Source organism: Aedes albopictus, chromosome 2, assembly GCF_035046485.1.
Source record: "Aedes albopictus strain Foshan chromosome 2, AalbF5, whole genome shotgun sequence".
In the NCBI taxonomy this organism is placed as follows: Eukaryota; Metazoa; Arthropoda; class Insecta; order Diptera; family Culicidae; genus Aedes; species Aedes albopictus.
In genome coordinates this window covers 283,890,745-283,911,647 of record NC_085137.1, presented here as the reverse complement: position 1 = coordinate 283,911,647, position 20,903 = coordinate 283,890,745, and the positions used below count along the sequence as shown (strand labels likewise).

Below are 20,903 nucleotides of genomic sequence, written 5' to 3'. Positions count from 1 at the left end.
AAGAATCATCTTCCAAAACATGTTTAAATCGATTTTAGATGACGAAAAATGATATTTAGATCAAAATCAAAAATTTGGGTATTAGAGGGTTAACTTATCTCAGGATCGTGATTAATTTGAAAGATGGTTGCTTTATTAAAGTTGTTTGATATATCAAGGACTTTTAGTTTAATGGCCGTATGGTGTTAATTTCTGCCACACAGTGGTGGTAGTTGCAAATTTTCAAAAGCATGCCAATTTTAATAATTACCCAAAACACAGTCAACAAGCCGCAAGTTTTTATGAAATATTTCAAAAATTCTCAAATCTGATAGTTCCTCATCTTGTTATATGTAATTTCTACAAATTTGGACTTGATTGGTTAGCTCTACACAAAGATGGAGCGAATCATATTTTTAACTGTTGTTCTTATAACTCTTATATCTCAGGAATAAGTGAATCAAATCAAATTAAATTTTGAATGTTAAGAATTATATATTGATCTTTGATTACTATTTCATTTGAATACAATATGTCCAAAGTGAAAAAAGTTCCAGTTTGTAGAATACTTTTCAAGAAATTCTAATCCCTTTCCTGCTTTTGCAAAATGGAAACTAACGTCTTCTAGTGGCAAAATCTCGCATCTATTGATTAGAGACGAACCAGCCAAGGGCTGAAAGTCTCTTTAATAAAGACAAATCAATCAATCGCATCTATTGGTAAATCAACTGCAAGTCCTTTACTTACCAAACAACTTTGCCAACGAACTCGTATTTCTATGTAATAGGGATCCTGAGATGTATGAAATTTAAAATTTGTAAGTTCTCTAGCGCCGCCTGTTGGTGGAACTTTGAATCCTACTATCCATCAACTGTAAGTCTTTGACCAACTTAATAACTTTGTAATTTCGACAGTGTTTCGTCTGGTGGCCACTGATTTCACAGGAATTTTTGATTTGAGTGGTATTTGGTTACGATTTAAAAATTTTACAATATCACAGTACACACCATCTCCCCCGTCCTTCAAAAGTCTACGTAGTTTATGAACGGGCAATGGTACGCAATTTATAAACGATATCTTGAAAAAGAGCTCATACACAACGAGAACGAAACTCTTTTGAATATAGAACTACGTTTGTCCATTTCAGAAGTCGTCCAAGCCAGAAAGATTTGGTCTTTTCCGCCGAACTTTTTTTCGTGACGTTACAACGCAAACTTCAACCAGGTGAAACTCAGGCTTCCGTGAACCGATTTTCTTTCTTCAAGTCTCATTTGAAAGATCTTTTTGAGTACAAAGAGCATACAAAATTTCAAATTTGTAACGTTTTTCGTATTTGAATAAAATTTAAAAATGTTGATTTTTCGTGACGTTACAACGCAATAAAAACCCATACTATGATCACCCATATTTCAGAGTTGTAAAGTCTTCCGATTAAAAATCTTTTTATGCTAAAAAATCTACATACATTTATCTACTAATGATGGAAGACTTTTGAAAAATCAGTGTGTTGGTGTTTAAAATACGACAGTTTGGATGAAAAGTGTGCCTAAATGACTTAGAATCTCGATTTTAATGTTAGTCTTAATCGTCGTTCAATTTATATTTATTGTCATACTAATATCATGTCGAATACATTTTTGGATGGCAAAAGTAATGTAGAATGTGATAAAAATGTCAAATGTGTCATAACTCAACTTTGAAAAATTGGTATTGATGATACGGGGCCCGTAGAATGTGTCTTCGTACCTTTTAATTCCGCCCTATGTTGCTTATCCTTTGACAGATACGCGTATTTCGACTACCACTTGTAATCTTCCTCAGTGTCAGTTATCCACTGCTTAGAGGGTTCGAAAAGTCGGTACAAGGTCATTTACGTACTTGCTTCAACGCGGTTATTATTATTCATGGCATACAACGTATACCGTAGATGCCGTAGATCTAGCAGAGTTTTGATTTCCTATTTTTAATACATCGAGAATTTAAATAAAAAATGTACCCTGCCGACCCCACCTGGAGTAATAACTGTGGATGTGTCATGATTAATTGTATCAAATTCATCAAATCAATCAAATTATTATAGGGAACATAAAAAATTAAATCAAAACACAATATAGATAAATCCTTTAAAAAGTTTTAATACATGTTTTCATATTTTTCATTGCAGCTTTCCTCAAGAGGGCCAGTATGGCTTAGATATCTACACGCGAGAAGTTGGGTCTATCAACAATAACAACAACAACTCATCAAACGAGAAACATCTGCTTACACATTGTTGCAAATATTTGATAAATTCTTCGAAGAGAAACTAACAGCTGTTGCTGGAAATTGCTGATAATCAATTCTCGCTTCTGCAGATATACCTATTGAACAGTATCGTTATGTTCGTTACATCACTTTGTTATTTGTTCTTGTAAATATAGTTTATAATAATGTTCGCTTCAAGATGAATCTATTTTAATGTAATGTTTAATGAGAATTATATTTATTTTTACAAGTAAATAGCTTATCATGCCCAGCACTAATATAGAAACAAAAACACACTGATGTAAATAAACTGCAAGACGAATGGATATTTCTCTATCGAATAAACTGTACATTTCTGAACTCACCGCTGCAAATCGTCTATTATTGTTTCATCGAGAGCTATAATTTGGCATTCTATGTTTTTGAAATCCTGCAACTCACCAGTAAGAGCAACTTTCAAGGATTCTCGCGTTTCTACGAAATCAGCCCATTTCTTACGTCCCAACTCAACCTGAGACACCGCTCGCTAAAATTAAAATAAAAATAAATACCATAAACATCAGCACTTTAGTGCGAGTGTTACCTCTAGTTGTTGCTTGTGGAATTGAATTTGCCTTTCGTACATTTTTATTTGCCATTTTAGTTTATTTATAACAAGCGGGCGTACTTGTTCCTCAGCACTTTTTCCAGTTGGTCGCCTAAAATAATCATTCAACAGAATATCAATAATCATTTGTAGGGTTATTTGTAGTAGATTTTCAAACTTAATATATTTTTTGTCTTATGTTGATCTTGTGGGAACCGGATACGAGACCGAGTAAAAAGCTAGGGTAGGACGGGGCAAGATGAGCACCCCTCCGTTTTACTACTTTTATGATGAATTTTGAACAAAACAACTTCATAATCCGTTAGAATAATGTTCATCCTGTTTGTAAACCTGATAAAAGATGCATCATAATGGACGAATTGAAAAATATCGTCAAATTAGTCAATAGCATGGATTTTTAGCATTTTCTTATAAGAAATCATCAGAATAAAATAAGGTTTTTATGTCAGAATCAAATTTTTACCATAATTCTGGTTATCTGCCAACATTACTTGCTTACTGCAATAAAGCATTTTAATTTACATTAGAAAATATTTTCTAAAAACAAACATTAAAATTTATTCAATTTTAGTTATTATCCTATAATGGGGCAAGATGAGCACCCATTATTCCCCAACAGGGGAATATCGGAAATATTTTGAAATTATTGTAATCCACTCAATAGTGGCGGACATAGGTTTCCGTAACCTCTGCAACTATTTGATTGCGTAAATTCCTGAAAATAAGCAACTTAATAATCGGCCAATTTATTGTTAAAATATTGTGATTTTAATGAACTGCTCTTCCTGCCCCGTAGTGGTGCTCGTCTTGCCCCGTAGCATGTTCGAACTGATCATAAAACATCTTTTTTGTTTAGTCAAATAAATTATACTTATTGTGAATTTTGAACCCTCCCATGTTTATGGGTGATAGAAAACATGATATAGAAAAGAACTACTGAGAGGTACTTTGAAAAATTGTGTTAACTTTCAATAAACTCAACGTGATCCTTAGGGTGCTCATCTTGCCCCGCCCTACCCTACGCGATTCTTAGCAAAAAAATTTATTTATTTTCGAAACGAATTCACGTGTGTTTTTGTTATTGCTCTACACTGCACTGACTTTTTCTTCTCGAGGGGTTTCTCAACGGTGTTAGGGTGGCACAGAAAGACGCCGCCACAGATGCCCCCCCAGTTACACCAGGAACCGGACGCGGTGACCAGATGGTGTAACTACGGTGCGATCGTCCTCCTTAGGATGGTCCAAGATGTTGCTGTCACATAGGAATGCTGGCTTGATGCGGTCAATTGAAATGGTTTGCTTCTTCCCTGATACAGAGACATAGAAGAATTTCTCGTTCCTTTGAAGCACTTCATAAGGTCCTTCGTATTTTTTTTTCTTTTTTTTTTCCTTCTAAACCATAGGGGGATAAATCTGCTCATCAGACACCCTAACAGGAAGGTTAGGGTAGTGTGGGGATGAGGCCGTCTTCTACAGTGCCGGTAGAAGCCAGGACTACTCTTTCCTCGACCCACTAAAACACATTCCTATGGTCGCCAAACCCTACGTCTCTCCGGAACCACCAAGAAGGTATTGCTTCAGAGAGGGGCTAGTGCATATCGCACCCTCAAGGTTAGCTGCCGTAGCCTAGCAGCAACGAACATCGATGACTCGCTCTGGAGAGTCCATCACGATAGCATGCTGGCGCTTAGCCAGTTTCCCGAGTGGTCCTCGCCACTCCCTTTGTCCTCGGAAGGCGGGCAGGGTCAACCCCGCCCGCGCCCTACTGCTGAGCGGACATCAAGAACTGATGCCCACGTGCAACCCGATCTGACCTGCCCGCAAAGGAAGGGTATCACTACCCTTCAGGCCCTATCAGATGCACCCGTAGGTTGCAGACAGCAGGATCTCACCTACCCCGACCCTTGCCGGGGACCCCTTTCCAACCGCGGGCTCAGATCCAACCCAGTAGACCGACGCCACGACAGCACCGCTACCGGGACTTCCTCTCCGCGGCCACTTAATCGCTGTAAGGGTCGATCTCGACCGCAGGGCACCGGTATGACCTACGAAGCCGACTTCGAACCCCTGGACCACCTCTTGTACTGCATCTGGACTAGCCATTCTCCGAGTCCACGCGCCACCTCCTCTGTAGCTCCCAGACGATATGGGTGATAGCCGTTGAAACGGCATTCCAGCTAATCTCATCCCTACACATTCTCTGGACCAAGTTGTCCGGAGTTGTGTCCTCCCCGCATGTGGCAAGCATGCGGTCACGCATTGTGCGAAAACGCGGGCACACGAACAACACGTGTTCCGCCGTTTCCTCTAAACCATTGCACACTGGGCATTCGGGAGAATCCGCATGCCCGAAACGGTGTAGATACTGTCGGAAGCAACCATGACCTGTAAGGACCTGTGTCAAGTGGAATGAAACTTCCCCATGGCGCCTATTAATCCAACTATCTATCCTCGGTATCAACCTATGGGTCCACCTTCCTTTGGTGGAACTGTCCCACGCGCGCTGCCATTTGACCATAGAGGCCATCCTGACAGTCTTGCGTATGCCTCTTGTGCCGCGCATTTCGAAGCACTCCATATCCTCACTGATAGGAATGCTGATGGGCACCATACCAGTAATGACACAGAGAGCGTCGTGTGACACGGTACGGTACGCGCTTGCAACCCTCAGACACATAAGCCTGTAAGTACTTTCCAGCTTCCGTCGGTAGCATTCAGTACTTAGCGCGGTACCCCACGCCGGGCCGCCATACCTAAGTATGGACGTAGCAACACTAGCCAGAAGCTTGCGCTTACTGGCGTACACCGCTGAGCTATTGGACATCATCCGGGACAGTGCCGCAATAGCTGTGGAGGCTCTTTTACAGGCATAATCGACGTGGCTACCGAAGGTAAGCTTATCGTCGATCATCACGCCCAAGTGCTTGACAGAGCGCTTCGACAGGATAGTGCACTCTCCTACACTGATCTCCGTCTGCTGCGCCGACTGCATGTTGTTAACAACCGTCACCTCTGTCTTGTGGTGAGCCAGCTCCAGTTTTCTGGACCGCATCCACGCCTCCACAACCTTGATCGAGTGGTCGGTAGTCAACTTCACCTCCTCGATCGTTTCACCGTAGACTTCGAGCGTAATATCGTCGGCAAATCCGACAATCACCACTCCCACTGGGTAACCAGTGTCCAAGGTCCAAGGTCCTTCGTATGGCTGCTGGAGAGGCTTCTTCACCGAATCGACACGAATGAAAACGTGAGTGCATTCCTTTAACTTCGAGTGCACAAACACTTTCGGCGCGTTCAGATCACTGAAGGTTTGGTGTAACATTTTACACATTTCCGCGCGGTCCACGTTTCCAACTGGTCTATCGTAGAACTCGCCAGGAATTCTGAGGGCTTGTCCGTACACCAGCTCCGCAGTTGAGCATTTCAAATCTTCGCGGAATGCTGTTCGAAGCCCGAGCAGCACCAGAGGTAAGCGATCGTGCCAGTCCATTGCGTTTGTACACATAAGTGCGGTGTGCGATGAAAACGCTCAACGATGCCATTAGCCTGTGGATGGTATGCGGTCGTGTGGATATGGTGAACGCCCAGCAACCTGGTTAATTCTCGAAAGAGATCCGATTCAAATCGCCGTCCTTGGTCGCTTGTTAGAGTTTCGGGAGTGCCGAAACGCGTTATCCACCCAGAGTACAATGCCATCGCAACCGTCGGAGCCGTCATGTCGCTGAGTGGAATTGCTTCGGGCCAACGTGAGAAACGATCGATGATAGTAGGTAGCGACATCCCTTGGAAGGCTGGAGTGGGCCAACGAGGTCAATGTGGATATACCGGAACCGCGCCTTGGGCACACTTGATAGTGATGCCACTGTGTGTCGGTTGATTTTTGAACGTTGGCACTCCTCACAAGTTTTGACGAAGTAGTTAATGTCTTTGTTCATGGATGGCCAGACGAGCCGGTCTGTAACGAGCCGCCTAGTGGCACGCGCTCCTGGATGGGCCATTCCGTGTATTTGGCTTCTTTAGCGGTATTGAGATAATCCAATATTCAGAATCTGCATGCAAAACTGAGCCGAAATCCAAATTTTCATGAATTTTGGTGCCCGGGAACCTATTTATAAATTAGTTTGAAGTTTGTATGAGAGCGATTTGTCGAATCACCCCTCGTCGCATTTTGTATACAGTATACTGGGCGGAGCTGTCAAGCAGTTGGCCAGCTGTCAAAAGGTGATTTTGAAAAATCTCTTCGAAATCGATTTTAGGTACCAAAATGAAGTTCTAAAAATCTGAAAAAAATCATGGTGGTTCAGAAAAAGGTACTCTTTCGTATAAAATCAAAAAATCAATACATTTTTCTTAATTTAAAAACCCAATTGTGCCATAATGCCCGATCGATATCGCTCTGGAAGATAAGGACGGATACGATTATCAACCGAAACATCGCAGTAGATAGGTATGGAAACGTTTGGAAAACGACAGCGTTCAAGTTTGAGTGAGCTAGAGTTTGATGAGAGCAACTTCTTCAACTGAAGGTCATCAGTTTGATCCTAGGCAATTGCACTGAAATCCACTCCAGCGGTAACTGCATTTACTCTGGACAAGGCATCTGCTATTGTGTTATTTTTGCCACTAATGTGCTGGATGTCGGTAGTAAATTCGGAAATGTAGGGGAGATAACGATCTTCGTGAGGCAATCGACCACTTGGATCTGTAGTGAGAGCATAGGTGAGCGGTAGGTGGTCGGTGAAGATCGTGAACTGTCTTCCTTCAAGGAAATGTCTGAAGTAACATACAGTCAACTTAGTTGCCGTTAGCTCTCTTCCGAACGTAGAGTAGTTTCGTTGATTTGCCGAAAACTTTTGAGAGAAGAAACCAAGGGGTTTCCACTCGTCGTCAATCAACTGCTGCAGAACAGCTCCCGCGGCAAAATTAGAAGCATCAACCATCAACGCCAGTGGCTTCGTAGCATCGGGGTAGAACAGAAGTACCGCTTCCGCAAGACATTGTTTGCATCTTTCAAATGATCGTTGCGTATTTTCGTCCCATGCAACTTTCCTCGAGTCGTACTTCCGATTATCTAGAATTAGTTTTCGGAGGGCTTCTTGGGGCTCAACTGCATGCGGAATAAATCGTTTGTACACATTTATCAACGCGAGGAATCGTCGCAGGTCTTTGACCGTCGTCGGTGCAGCGAAATTGACTACTGTCTCAACGCGTGACGGTAATGGTCGAATTCCATCTTTGTTAACAAGATATCCTAGAAATTCTATTTGGACGCAAAAAATGTACATTTTTACACGTTAATGACGAGACCGTTGTCCCTGAGACGTTCTAGGACAATTTGCAAATGCTCGCGGTGCTCTTCTTCGTCCGAAGAAAAAAAAAAAAAAGACGCGGACACCGTCTTCAGCCAAAGGCTGCACAGACTGAATATGAAACTTAACACTAGACAAAGGACATACGGATCATGCTCCAGTGGATACGGAGAAGAAACTATTCTCACGAGAAGTTTCATCGCCCGGAGCGGGAATCGAACCCTCACCCCATAGCATGTTGCGATTAGAAGCTTGGTAACCCTAACCGCACGGCTACGAGGCTCCACGAGGCGATGCATATGTCGTCGATGAAAACAACAACGAACGGCAAGTCTCCGAAAAGCTTATTCATAAACCGCTGGAAAGTTTGACTTGCGTTGCAAATCAAACCGAAGGAATTCGAACAATCCAAACGGTGTTATGACTGCTGTCTTTGGAACGTCCGATTCCTCAACTGGTATGTTGTAGTAGGCCCTGACTAAATCGAGTGTAGGAAAGATTGCCTTACCTCGAAATCTGTTGAGCAGATCGTGGACGTGCGGAACTGGGTACCTGTCCGGAACGGTGACTTTATTCTCCGACAAACCGCCATTCCCCGTTTTTCTGTGGTACGCAGTGGAGAGGGCTGGCCCAGCTGCTGCTGGAGGGGCGGCAGATACCCATTTCGCACATAGCTTGGAATTCCTCCTGTGCCACTTTTTCTCGTTCAGGATGCATTTGACGAGCCTTCGAAGCAACTGGTGGACCAGCCGTAACGATATGATGAGTTACATCGTGCTTCACTTCGTGTCGAATGGATGATGGAACCAGTATTTCACGATAGTCTTTCAACAGATCGTGATACGGATGCTGACAATCCACAGCTTTTACGCCGTGAATGACAGTCGGAACTAGGCTGCCGCTGGTTCGAAGTTTGATTGTACCATCGATGAGCTGCCGGTGCCTCAAGTCCACCAGCAGGCCGAAGTGAGCAAGAAAATCTGCACCGATGATAGCTCCGCTTATATCAGCAACGATGAAACGCCACGTGAAGCGGCGGCGAAGTCCGAGGTCGACTGAGATGAACTTGCTGGCATAGGTGTTGATTTTCGTCCCGTTGGCAGCATGCAATGAAAAAGGAATGGTACCTCTTTGCTTGTCGTTTCTCGATGCAGGAATAATTGAAGTTCTTTTTCTCCTAAATCGGTCGCTCTCCTCGTCGAATCATTCGTTTCGGCGACTTCTTTTCACGAGCCCGATGGTGCTCTCGACTGCGTCGTTTTACACTACTCCAGCAGTCCTCAAAAATGTCACATTAAGCTCGCTCTCGTCTGACAAAGTTGCCTCAAAATTCTGCGCGTATGCTGAGGCAACATCTGGTTGCTTCAGTCGCTCTAGGTTGTACCATAGTGATCAACGGTATTGTACATTGTTGATGACGGAAAGTTGTTGGCACAGTTTGAGCATCACCACGAAAGGCCCTGACGCCGAAAAAGTCGGCGAAATGCCGTCCGTCAATCAGAACGTGGTCGATAAAGCCGAAATCAAGCAAACTGTGCCGCATAATCTTCAGAATAATAAAACACACAATTATATCACCATACGCTTAGCATCCACACAACATTGTGTGAACCCTCTGTCAACCTTATCCCACCAACACTCCCGACATCCGCATGAATTTGTGTAGACGCAGAGAGCATATCGGTCTACTGTGGTTACAAACGATTGCAATCATCACTTTCTTCCCCTTTTCCACATTGACCTGCAACCTGATGTGGCAGGCGCCATTGTCGCCTAAAAATAGAAGATCACCAACGCTCACACACTGAAGATGCCTGTTAGTCCCCTGCTTTTTTTAAGTTGCTTCACAAACACACCGTGGTATGTATGTAATGGATATTTCCAGTCTGGCAAAATCAGCATTACCTCTGTAACGTTTAGTTTTCTAATTCTTAACAATCAAATAATTGTCGCATCCTTGACCCGGTAAATTGTAATACCAACAGGGTATCGTTTATACTAAATAAATTACAAATTACAAGAAATTGCTGAAGCAAGCTCAAGATTGAGCATCAGTCATCAGTCACTAATAATAATATACATCTTTGCTGTCATTGGAAGAAATAGGATAGTGGTTCCCTTATAAAGTACTAGCTGTGCCCGGCAAACTTTGTCTTGCCTACTGCGTTTTTTGACGTTTCAAGTTTCTATCCAAGACCAAGTCCCCGGTCACAAAATGTATGGAAGATCGATTTTCAAAAACTCTCAATTTTTTCATGTTTTTTGGCTCATAAACCTTCCTTGGGTGATAACTAACAGAACAAAACTAAGACGACCAAAATTGGACCTTCCGTTCGCAAGTTATGCGCGGTCCCACGTATGCCGCTGCATTTTTATATATATAGATAGATATAGAAGATGTGACTCCCATTTTCAAACAAAGGATTGAAGCGTTGTTTTGTTTATTATTTTTGTATTTTTCGTTAGAAGTGAGTACGCATGGAAACAAAACAAACGGAATCAATCGGTACCGTAATCGCTTGTTTTCAAATAGGATGATTTTGGGAACGTGAGATTACTGATGGCACACATACCCTATTAAATGCAATCAAAGTGCTTTATCTGTGTCCGTACATATAACATTCCATTGGTCTATAGGTTGATAGTGTGACCTTGAAAATCATTTGTTTGGACCACACTAATTGTACCGTTAGGTCGCCATTCACCGCTTGTTTTATTATAATTCATAATATGAATATTATAAGGGGCCGTCCATATACCACGTGGACAGAAAATTCATGGTTTTTTACCCCCTCCCCGTGGACAAGCGTGGACTTTTCATAGACCCCTACCCCCCTCCCCCAATGACCACGTGGACATCAGAAAAAAAGTTTTTTATCATATTTCTAAAATATATGAAAAAAGTGATTTTGAAAAGTTTTTTTTAATATTGTTTTTTTTTTTTCTTCGTAAACAATGTCTTTAATATAATTGAAAACTTTATAAAATACAAATATTCTATAGCTTAGCATAGAATACAAACAAGTAGCACAGAATAGATGCCAACAAGTTTTCAACATTGTTTTTAATTGAGCTTAATGTTTGTGAGAGTGTGGGTTCAATTCTTGCTCCAGATGGTGAAAAATTTTCATCAAACGGAAAATTCTTCATTGGGTGTTTTTCGTGTAATGTCCATGGCCTAATGTTAGCGATTGTTTAATGTTTAGTCTGTACAGCCTCTGGTTGAAGATGTTATAATGTTTGTTCAATCTATGATTGTCTGATTGTTTGTTGAGATAAGGTAATTTTATATCTTAGATTTTTGTTGAGATAAGATTATATTTCTTAGATTCTTACAAAAAACAAGATTTACAGCAACTTAATTGTATTGCTGAGGTTTAGACTTTAATATCCATTAAAAACATCTCAAATTTTGAAGGAACCTACAGAAAAAAGTTTTTGAGATAAGCCTGCAAATCCCTACATGTATTTTGAAACTTCGATGTTGTTTAAAAATTTGATATGAAACTTCGAAAAATTCATACAGGACTTCAATGAAAATTTTCTATTATTATTATTGGCTCTTTCAGCTCGAAGCTGGTTCATCCTCGCGAAAATTTTCTGCCTGAAGCACCAACATTTGCATGGTCTACACTCCTGGTCTACACATGGTCTCCAGAATATTCCTCGGTGAAGAAAACTAAGTAATTAGATATTCTGATAATTTAAAACAAATTCGTCTGTGAATCAATTCCATGATTTTTTTCCGTGAAGAAGTAACTTACAACTAAAAGACAATGTATAATAAAATAAAATGTATGAAAGAACTGTTGAAGAGAATTTCATCAATAATGCGACATAATTTGTTTCGTTTGTAGATTTTTGTTTCCTAATTTATATGTCAATGTTGTCCACGTGGACATTTGACGAATCCCCACCCCCCTCTCCATGGACAAGCGTGGACTTTTCGCTAACCCCCTCCCCCCTCCAAGCTGTCCACGTGGTATATGGACGGCCCCTAAGGTGTTCATTGTGACCTCACGATACAAAATTTTGAAGAAAAAAAAAATCGTCCAACTAAATGCAATTTTAAGACCAGTATGGATTCGGCTGTCCAAATTTTCAGCTAGAAATCGGAATACGAATATTTCTAACGGAAAATGGTCCTCCCTTCACAGTTAAATTCGTTTCTTCTAGGGGTCTGAAATTAGTCTGTTACCCTAATGGTACTTAAGCCTTAAAATGACTTACCATTTTTTCTCTGAATCATTTTTCGGGTCCGCTTTTAGCAAGTCTAGAATGTTCAGATGCTCATCAGTACTTGTCGAATCCCAAATGCTATTGAAGTAGGACAGTATGTTCTCCAGCAGCCCGGCTTTGAAGATTTCAAAAGCCCGATGCTTTGGCGCAATCCTTTGATACTCCTCGAAATGTTTTGAGCTTTGAGATAGAAGGGAAAACAAATTACCTACTGTATCAGTACATATTGATTCCGGCTTGGAGCAAATTTATGTACTTACTTTATACTTTCCACCAACTCATTGTACTTTTTTAGAAATTGTTGTTTATATTTGCTGGAATCGGGTGTTTCGGCCATCGCATAAGATTGAATTATTACGGAATAAAAACTGTATTGTTTCAGAAAACCGAACTCACAGCTCGACGTTGGATTCAAAATTTTGTTTAGCGGGAAATCTAAACAAAACAAAGAGTGCGTTCACGACTGTATGCGCACAGTGGCGCAACTCCATAACTAAATTGGACAAAACTATGTAGACGAATATTTCAGGGGATCCGCAAGCGGCAGAGTAGGCCTACCCAAACGAACTATCAAAATCTGTATCCAAACGAGCATGACGTCACGATTGTTTTTATTTCATATGGGATTTTTAACGTTTCTTGGCCTTGTTGTTTACACAATTTCTGTAAGAGTAAAAAAGAAGCGGACAATTTCATGCAGTGCCCTATAGGCGTTGTTCGAGTTTGACGTGTCTGCACCCTATCTGGATATTTATTTTTGAATTAATTTTGCAATATTTCTGGGTTGGCCACGTAGTTTCCATTTTGTTAGCATTTTGGTACATTTGACATTTAGGTTCAACTCATATTGTTGCTCACGCAACGAGATGAACACAGTATTCCGAATTTTAAACGATTTATTAACGATACGTTAAAATTTCCTAAAATGGATTCAAGTGAACTATTAGTACAGTGGTTAATCGCTGCTGCATGTATCTTACGTTTTATGGGGTTTTTCTGGTTCGAGCCAGGGATGTGGATCGTGCCGAAAGCTACAAGATTCAGCTCTATACAAATAGTTACACAAATTAGTTACACAAATACCCTATTTTGGGTTGTAGATTGTTCAATTTTACCTGTTATATGACGTAGGTAGGACGCAAGTTAATTCGTGATCGCTATAGTTCAATGTCAGGCATAACCTAGGGTTCGATCTATACAAACAAAGTTTTAGCTTAATTAAGGAAATTCTAGCGGAATTCAGTTGCACAATTTACCTTATCGTAATAATAGTTTAACAAAAGCTCTAATAATAGTTCAATAGCAATTTTAAGGCAATAATTCATCAAGAAACTTCGTAATCTTAACAATAACAGAGTGTTGATTTCCGCGTGGTACACATCAATAGCTTTTACACCTCTCACCTTTCTGCTCGCATTGACAGCTTCGCCCATCACATCTATCAAACGACACCGGCACGGTTGATGAAAGGTGTACTCACCGACGAGGGGCTTTCGCAACAGTCCCCCCCAGTACTTGGACCCTGGTTCGATGTACTACTATTTGCCCCGATGTCCAACACAGCTAGTTTCACTGCCGGTCGATCGTAGATCCCTGAGGTGGTCTGCACTTTGGCTGAACGTACCTGTCCATCCTTTGATGTTTTAACTTCAAGTATCTTTCCTTTGGGCCAACAGTTCCTTGGAAATGTAGGATCCACGATAATCACCACGTCTCCTACAGCAATCGGCTTGCTAGGGCTGAACCATTTAGTACGACGAGCAATTTCAGGAGTGTATTCGTTGACCCATCGTCTCCAAAAATAGTTCGCCAAAACATCAGATGTCTTCCAAGACTGTCGTGTAACCATAGAGCAATCATGGTAAGGCACGAGCGGTTTTGAACCGTTAGATGACCCAACCAAAAAATGGTTTGGCGTCAATGCTGGTGACGACTCATCGTCAATAGGCACGTGCGTCAATGGCCTGCTATTTACGATATTCTCTATTTTTATCATCAGGTTTCTCAGCATCTCATCGGTGGGAGTGTGTCTTGGATTGATCTCCGATAGGACCTTCTTGATTGTTTGGATCATACGCTCCCAAGCGCCCCCCATATGAGGGGATGCGGGGGGGTTGAATTTCCACGAAGTAGACGACGTTGTGAATTCTGCCGCCAACTTGTGACTGTCAATTTGAGCCAGAGCTTCTTTGAGCTCTTTCGATGCGCCCACGAAATTAGTTCCTCGATCACTAATAATTTGTATTGGAGTTCCCCGTCTGCCGAAACAATTTTGAAGTGCCATTATGCACGAATCCGTTGAGAGACTATGTGCGATTTCAATATGTATAGCCCTCGTTGTTAAACATGTAACTAATACTCCCCAGCGTTTCTCCGGACGCCGTCTGACGTTCACCTGATATGGTCCGAAATAGTCGACTCCTGAATACGAAAAAGGCCGAATATAGGCCGCCAGGCGTTCTTTCGGTAAATCGGCCATTATCGGGGGGCAAGGTTTGGCCAGGCGGTTTTTACAATGTTGACACTCTCTGCGGATTCTGTTACATTCCACGCGAATTTTCGGAATGTAGAACTTTCTCCTTGCCTCATTCACGAAGGTTTCGTTACATAGGTGGTGATATTTTTCGTGGAGGTCCTGTAGAACTAGTTTGGTCAACGCGTGACGGCGAGGTAGAACAATGGGAAAGTGTTCGTTCCCAACAGAAAAACTGCAAAGATCAATGCGACTATGAATACGCATCAACCCAGACTTGTCCATATTTGGTCCCAATTTATATAACGAGCTGCTTTTAGGTAAAATCGGTTTATCTGTTGACCGATCCTTGCCTGATAATATTTCAAACTCCTCCGCATAACATTGTTGCTGGGTGCGCTTGAAAAGATAAATTTCCGCTTCACGAAGCTCTTCGCTGGTCAGCGGCCCTTTAAGTAGTGAAGCGCCTTTTATCTTACGCTTCAAATTGGCAACGAACCTAAGGACCAGGGCCGAAATCCGCTGCAGGCGAGTCCATTTCGAGTAGTCTTTAGCTTCCAGAATATTTTCATTTTCAGGGGCGTAGTGATGTAACAAACGTGGCCGGAGTTCTTCTGTTGTTCCTTCTTTAGCTCCTTCATCGATGGATTCCACTGGCCACTCCGATCGCGCTCTCCATAGAAAAGACGGTCCCGTGAACCACCGGCAGCTTGTGTTGAAACTTGGCTGATCATCCCATTTAGTCCCTTCGTCAGCAACGTTTAACTTTCCTCGTAGCCATTGCCATTCAGACACTTCAGACATTTCCAAAATTTCACCAACACGAAATGCGACGAATTGGGAGTACTTCCGATGGTCCGATTTAATCCAGCACATGACATCGCGAGCGTCTGTCCAAAAATATCGACGATGAATGTTGATGGTGTGTCCTTGTGCAACACTCGCTGCTAAACGGCAACCGATCACCGCCGCTTGGAGTTCAAGGCGCGGTATGGAAACAAACTTAATCGGAGCAACTCTGCTCTTCGAGGCAACCAACGAGCAAGATATCTGGTCGCCTTCAACGAAGCGAAAGTAGCAAACCGCAGCGTAACCCAATTCGCTAGCGTCAACGAACGTATGCAGCTCTACCGTCCTCTCAATGCCTAACGAAGGTGATATGTTGTAGCACCTAGGAATCCGAACTGCTTCTGCTTCAGGAAGTAAGTTCAACCAATGTTTCCACTTTTCAAACTGTTTTTCGCCAATTTGGTCATCCCATGCCGTACCTTCTCGCCAGATCTCTTGGAACAACAGCTTTAAAGATATCATATAGTGGGCCAGCAGACCAAGTGGGTCGTACACTGACATCAACACACGAAGAACGTCTCGTTTCGTTGGGTGTTTCTGAGCAGAAAGTAGCTGTTGATTGCGATCAGTGCATATTCTGTACTGGAAGGTATCTGTTTTGGTGTCCCACCACATTCCAAGCACTTTCTCCAACACGCTCTCCTTGTCCATGTCCAGATTTTTGTCGGTCGGTCCTACTTCACCAAGTGCTTGCAGAACACATGCGGAATTTGATTTCCAGTTTCTCATGATGAAACCACCCTCATGGTGTATGTGGCGTATGTCTTGCGCAAGCTTAACGGCATCCGCTTCTGTGTCGACACTTGCCAACATATCGTCTACATAATGACCCTTCTCGATGACTTCTACTGCTTCCGGAAAGTCCGATTTGAATTTGGCGGCGTTTTCGTTTACGACGAATTGGGCGCAACTCGGGGAGCACTTGGCGCCAAAAGTCATCACTGTCACAACATAATCGCCAACAGTACCGTCTTGATTGCACCACAGGATGCGCTGACATTGTTGATCGTCCTCATTCATCTGTATTCGCAAGAACATTTCTGCAATATCTCCAGACACAGCAATTGGTTTTTCACGAAACCTATATAAGACAGACGGCAATGCTGTCAGCATGTCTGGCCCTTTCATCAAAACAGTATTTAGAGAAGTTTCACCAACAGTTGCCGCCGCGTCCCAAACGATTCTGACCTTGCTAGGCTTGTTCGGATTGAACACAGGGAATATGGGCAAGTACCACACACGATTCGTGTTCTGTCTCTCCAATGGTGAAAGCTTACGAATATAACCAGGGGGGCAGCAAAAGGCAAAATCACCGTAGCTCACAACAAAAATACTTTCAAAATTGTTTGTGCTGAAAATTGATGCATTACACAATTTCTTACTGATTTATTTACTATCTTCGCGTTGTCGTGTAATTTCGAACGATTGCACGCCAAAATTTTGGTAACCTTTTGCTAGTTTTACACGTTTTACTTAAGTAATAACTTATGGTAATGACTAATTCGCAAATGTCGTACACATCCCAGATCTGTCAGAGTGCCCAAAAGTGTCAATTTCCCAAACATGTCAAATTCATGTGGACTACGGCACATCTATTCGTGGTTGACGTCCGCGCTGCCCCGCTGAATATAACCTTTCAACAAGTATTCATCCATTTTTGCTTTAAGGGTTGCGGCCAGCTCTGAATCGCGTTCCATTCTCTTCATAAGGCAGTTGTACCGACGCAGTGCCATCGGCCTACTATCAGGAAGACGAATGTCGTCATATTTCCATAATAATCCAGTACGATATCGTCCGTTTTCGAAAGTTGTCCGAGCACGCATCATTCTAATGGCACGCTCATCTTCGGTGGACTGCAACACATTCACAGGTTTCGAAATTCCTAATCCCTCCAGGGCGAAGTGGCTCTTAACCATGGAATTGAGTTCGATGTCGGTCTCTGCAACGTGGTGGCACACATGAAAGCTGTGCGGAATAGTCGCAGAAGATGATTGGCCGCCAGAGAAACACGTCCCGAAAACCATCCATCCCAACCTGGTCTTAGCTGCTATGGGGTCATTTTCCTTGCCTTCTCTGCTCTCTATCGGATGGATGATGCGAGCATTGTTCATACCGATCATGATACGTGGTTGTATGTTTGAGTACGAGTTCACAGGTAATCCTTGCAGATGGGTGTGCTTCGCAGAAAGTTCCGCAAACGACAGAGACTGGTCCGGCAACTTCAATTCCTTAACGGTATACACTTCAGATAGTCGATACTTGCTGTCCTCATTGCGTGTCCCAGAGATATCCAAATCGACAATAGTGGCTGAGTCTTCGTAGCGACAAGCATCAGCAGTCCAGCGAAGACATAATGGGTGCTTTTCTCCTTTCAGTTGCAGCTTCGCCGCCAGACTCTCTTCTAATAAAGTTACTGAGGATCCCAGATCAAGGAAGGCGTGAGTCCTTATTTTCATACCTTGGTTGTGTAGAACGACCGGAATGTATTGAAAGAGAACTGATTTGTTGTCTCCACGATGAGTGTTGCAGGTATGGTTTGTAGCATTTTGATTGCTTGAGTTGCCTATCGGTTCCTGGTGACTGCTTGCCGCAGGAAAAGTCGGACGTTTCTCTTTGGCATCGTTGTGTAGCAATCTGTGATGCTTAAATGTGCATCCGTATTTTCCGCAGACTTTGGTGGATTTGCATGGACCTTGATGTCTTTTTAAACAACTCCGGCAAAGCTTGTATTCGCGAAGTAAGTTCCACCGCCCTGGGTGGTCGAGTATAAGAAACTGCTTACAATCTTCTATACTTGCACAGTTCCCTTGGCAAATCGTGCACTCCTTACAACTTTCTTTGTAGTCACCTTCGCCATCATAGCCACTTGTAGAGGTTTCGGAATGTGAATTTAGAAACCCCTCATCTTTTCTGGCACGACGTGGTCTATCAGGCTCGTTTAGCAGTTGTGGAATCGTGACCGTGCTAGCCGCCTCTGCAAGCGTGTATAGCCACGCGCTAAATTCCGTGAGTGTGACTCGGAATAGTCCTTGACGGTAAGTTGCCCAGTTCAAACGGATCATCGGCGGCAGACGATCTACAAGAGTTTGTAGAAGGGATATGTTGCATAGGTGCTCATCCAAGTTGCAATTCTGTACTGTCGCTACCATGTTTCTAACCGCGATAGCGAAATCGATTAAGGTGTTCAACTTATCTGCTTTCGGTGCTGGTAACGTCTGGATTTTAAGGATGAGGGAATGCACAATTATTTCTGGTCGGCCAAAAAGCATTTTGAGGGTAGCCATCACACTGTCGAGGTTTCCTGGATGAAGTAGCTGACATCGAACTGCCTCGAGTGCCTTACCTTTGAGGCATTTCTGTAATCGCATCATGTTTTCCTCAGGAGTGTATCCACAGATACGGGTTGTACTCTCGAAGGTACCGTAAAAAAGCGGCCAGTGCTCCGGATCGCCATTGTATTCCGGTAGATCCTTCGATACGGCTTGGCGCGCAGCAATCTGACTTCTGTTAAGTAACGCTGACTCGTTCCCGTACCCGGTTGCTACCAATGGATTGGGGTGTTGATACTCCTGCAGATTTGGATAATTTTGAACCGGTGAAGGCTGCGATTGAAACGCGATACCAACGTGCGATGGCCTGGTGGAACTATGTTGTTGGTGTACCGGCGAAGAGTGATATTGCGGATTAGGTAAAACTGAAGCAGCCTGCATACTGGCAGTGGCCATGCGTGGTTGATGAGCCGAAAATACATGACACTGTGAGGCTGCATTCCCCAAGTGAGATGCAGATGGAGCATTATGGGATGCTGAGACGGGCGTTTGATTCATCAGTAACTGATATCGCTCCACTAAATGCTTCATTTCGAGAGCTTGCTCCTCCTCCAAAAAGCGCGTCCTAAGGTCTGTTGGTAGTTGCGAAATGAGATTCTGACGCGACGACGATGCAGACGGAGCGGAGGCTAGTGTGCAGGGTTGAGCGGTGGTCGTACGCGTTGGCTGTGCGGACGGGGCCGTTGTCATAACCGTTTGTGTCATTGGAATCGACATGAAGCTTCGGTACGTGCGTGTAAGGTCACATAAACTACTTGAAGGCGGTGGTGGCGGTACATAACTCGTTGGCAGTTCCGTAGGAAGAGTATATCCGACTGCTCCGTCAAACGGGTTCGGGATCGAAAGAGGTCCTGTTGGATTTTTTAACGCGTTGGTTGTCAAAACTTGGTTTGTCGATGGAGCAAGGGACGTAGTCGGTATTGGAGCAGAGACTCTGGCACGTTGGCATCTCTGACAGCTCCAATCGTATTCGGCGATGGCCTCGGTCACACCGACACAACCAAAATGATACCATCTTTGGCATTCATCGCAGCTAACCATTTGACTGGTTTCCGGTAACCCACAGAGACAGCTTTGTTCCAAACTGTTTTCATCATGTCCTTGTAGGGATCGCGGCATATCCACTTTTCCCGGCAAAACGAAATTTTAATTTGTTGCTCACGCAACGAGATGAACACAGTATTCCGAATTTTAAACGATTTATTAACGATACGTTAAAATTTCCTAAAATGGATTCAAGTGAACTATTAGTACAGTGGTTAATCGCTGCTGCATGTATCTTACGTTTTATGGGGTTTTTCTGGTTCGAGCCAGGGATGTGGATCGTGCCGAAAGCTACAAGATTCAGCTCTATACAAATAGTTACACAAATTAGTTACACAAATACCCTATTTTGGGTTGTAGATTGTTCAATTTTACCTGTTATATGACGTAGGTAGGACGCAAGTTAATTCGTGATCGCTATAGTTCAATGTCAGGCATAACCTAGGGTTCGATCTATACAAACAAAGTTTTAGCTTAATTAAGGAAATTCTAGCGGAATTCAGTTGCACAATTTACCTTATCGTAATAATAGTTTAACAAAAGCTCTAATAATAGTTCAATAGCAATTTTAAGGCAATAATTCATCAAGAAACTTCGTAATCTTAACAATAACAGAGTGTTGATTTCCGCGTGGTACACATCAATAGCTTTTACACCTCTCACCTTTCTGCTCGCATTGACAGCTTCGCCCATCACATCTATCAAACGACACCGGCACGGTTGATGAAAGGTGTACTCACCGACGAGGGGCTTTCGCAACACATATGGTTAACGAACACTCGGTTAATCTCAATGAGGTATCTGTACCTCATTGGGTTAATCTACCTTCA

The 20,903-nt window shown here is 42.8% G+C and overlaps 4 protein-coding genes across 9 annotated transcripts in view; 1 reads left to right on the top strand and 3 right to left on the bottom strand.

The window, feature by feature from the left end:
• Positions 1-2,587, top strand: part of LOC109416493 (hillarin) — a 61,264-nt gene extending 58,677 nt beyond the window's left edge. For all 6 annotated transcript variants that reach the window (XM_062851968.1, XM_029873056.2, XM_062851969.1 and 3 more), the window contains exon 12: positions 2,144-2,587. In XM_062851968.1, coding sequence (XP_062707952.1) covers positions 2,144-2,288 — 145 coding nt within the window. In that variant the 3' untranslated portion in view covers positions 2,289-2,587. The remainder of the gene's footprint in view (positions 1-2,143) is intronic.
• On the bottom strand, positions 2,576-12,884 carry LOC109416682 (uncharacterized). Its single transcript, XM_019690742.3, has 4 exons — positions 12,639-12,884; positions 12,370-12,558; positions 2,807-2,921; positions 2,576-2,749 (listed from the first exon to the last, which is right to left on the bottom strand). Exons 1-4 carry the CDS (start codon positions 12,713-12,715, stop codon positions 2,585-2,587), a joined length of 546 nt encoding a protein of 181 aa, XP_019546287.1. The 5' UTR covers positions 12,716-12,884; the 3' UTR covers positions 2,576-2,584.
• A 345-nt stretch (positions 12,885-13,229) lies between these two features.
• On the bottom strand, positions 13,230-16,981 carry LOC134288151 (uncharacterized). The gene is made up of 2 exons (XM_062851967.1): positions 13,635-16,981; positions 13,230-13,571 (listed from the first exon to the last, which is right to left on the bottom strand). Exon 1 carries the CDS (start codon positions 16,826-16,828, stop codon positions 13,820-13,822), a length of 3,009 nt encoding a protein of 1,002 aa, XP_062707951.1. The 5' UTR covers positions 16,829-16,981; the 3' UTR covers positions 13,230-13,571; positions 13,635-13,819.
• A 311-nt stretch (positions 16,982-17,292) lies between these two features.
• On the bottom strand, positions 17,293-20,833 carry LOC115267438 (uncharacterized). The gene is made up of 2 exons (XM_062848245.1): positions 20,590-20,833; positions 17,293-20,526 (listed from the first exon to the last, which is right to left on the bottom strand). The coding sequence occupies exon 2, from the start codon at positions 20,146-20,148 to the stop codon at positions 17,293-17,295; it is 2,856 nt and encodes a 951-aa protein (XP_062704229.1). The 5' UTR covers positions 20,149-20,526; positions 20,590-20,833.
• Between the last annotated feature and the right edge of the window lie 70 nt (positions 20,834-20,903).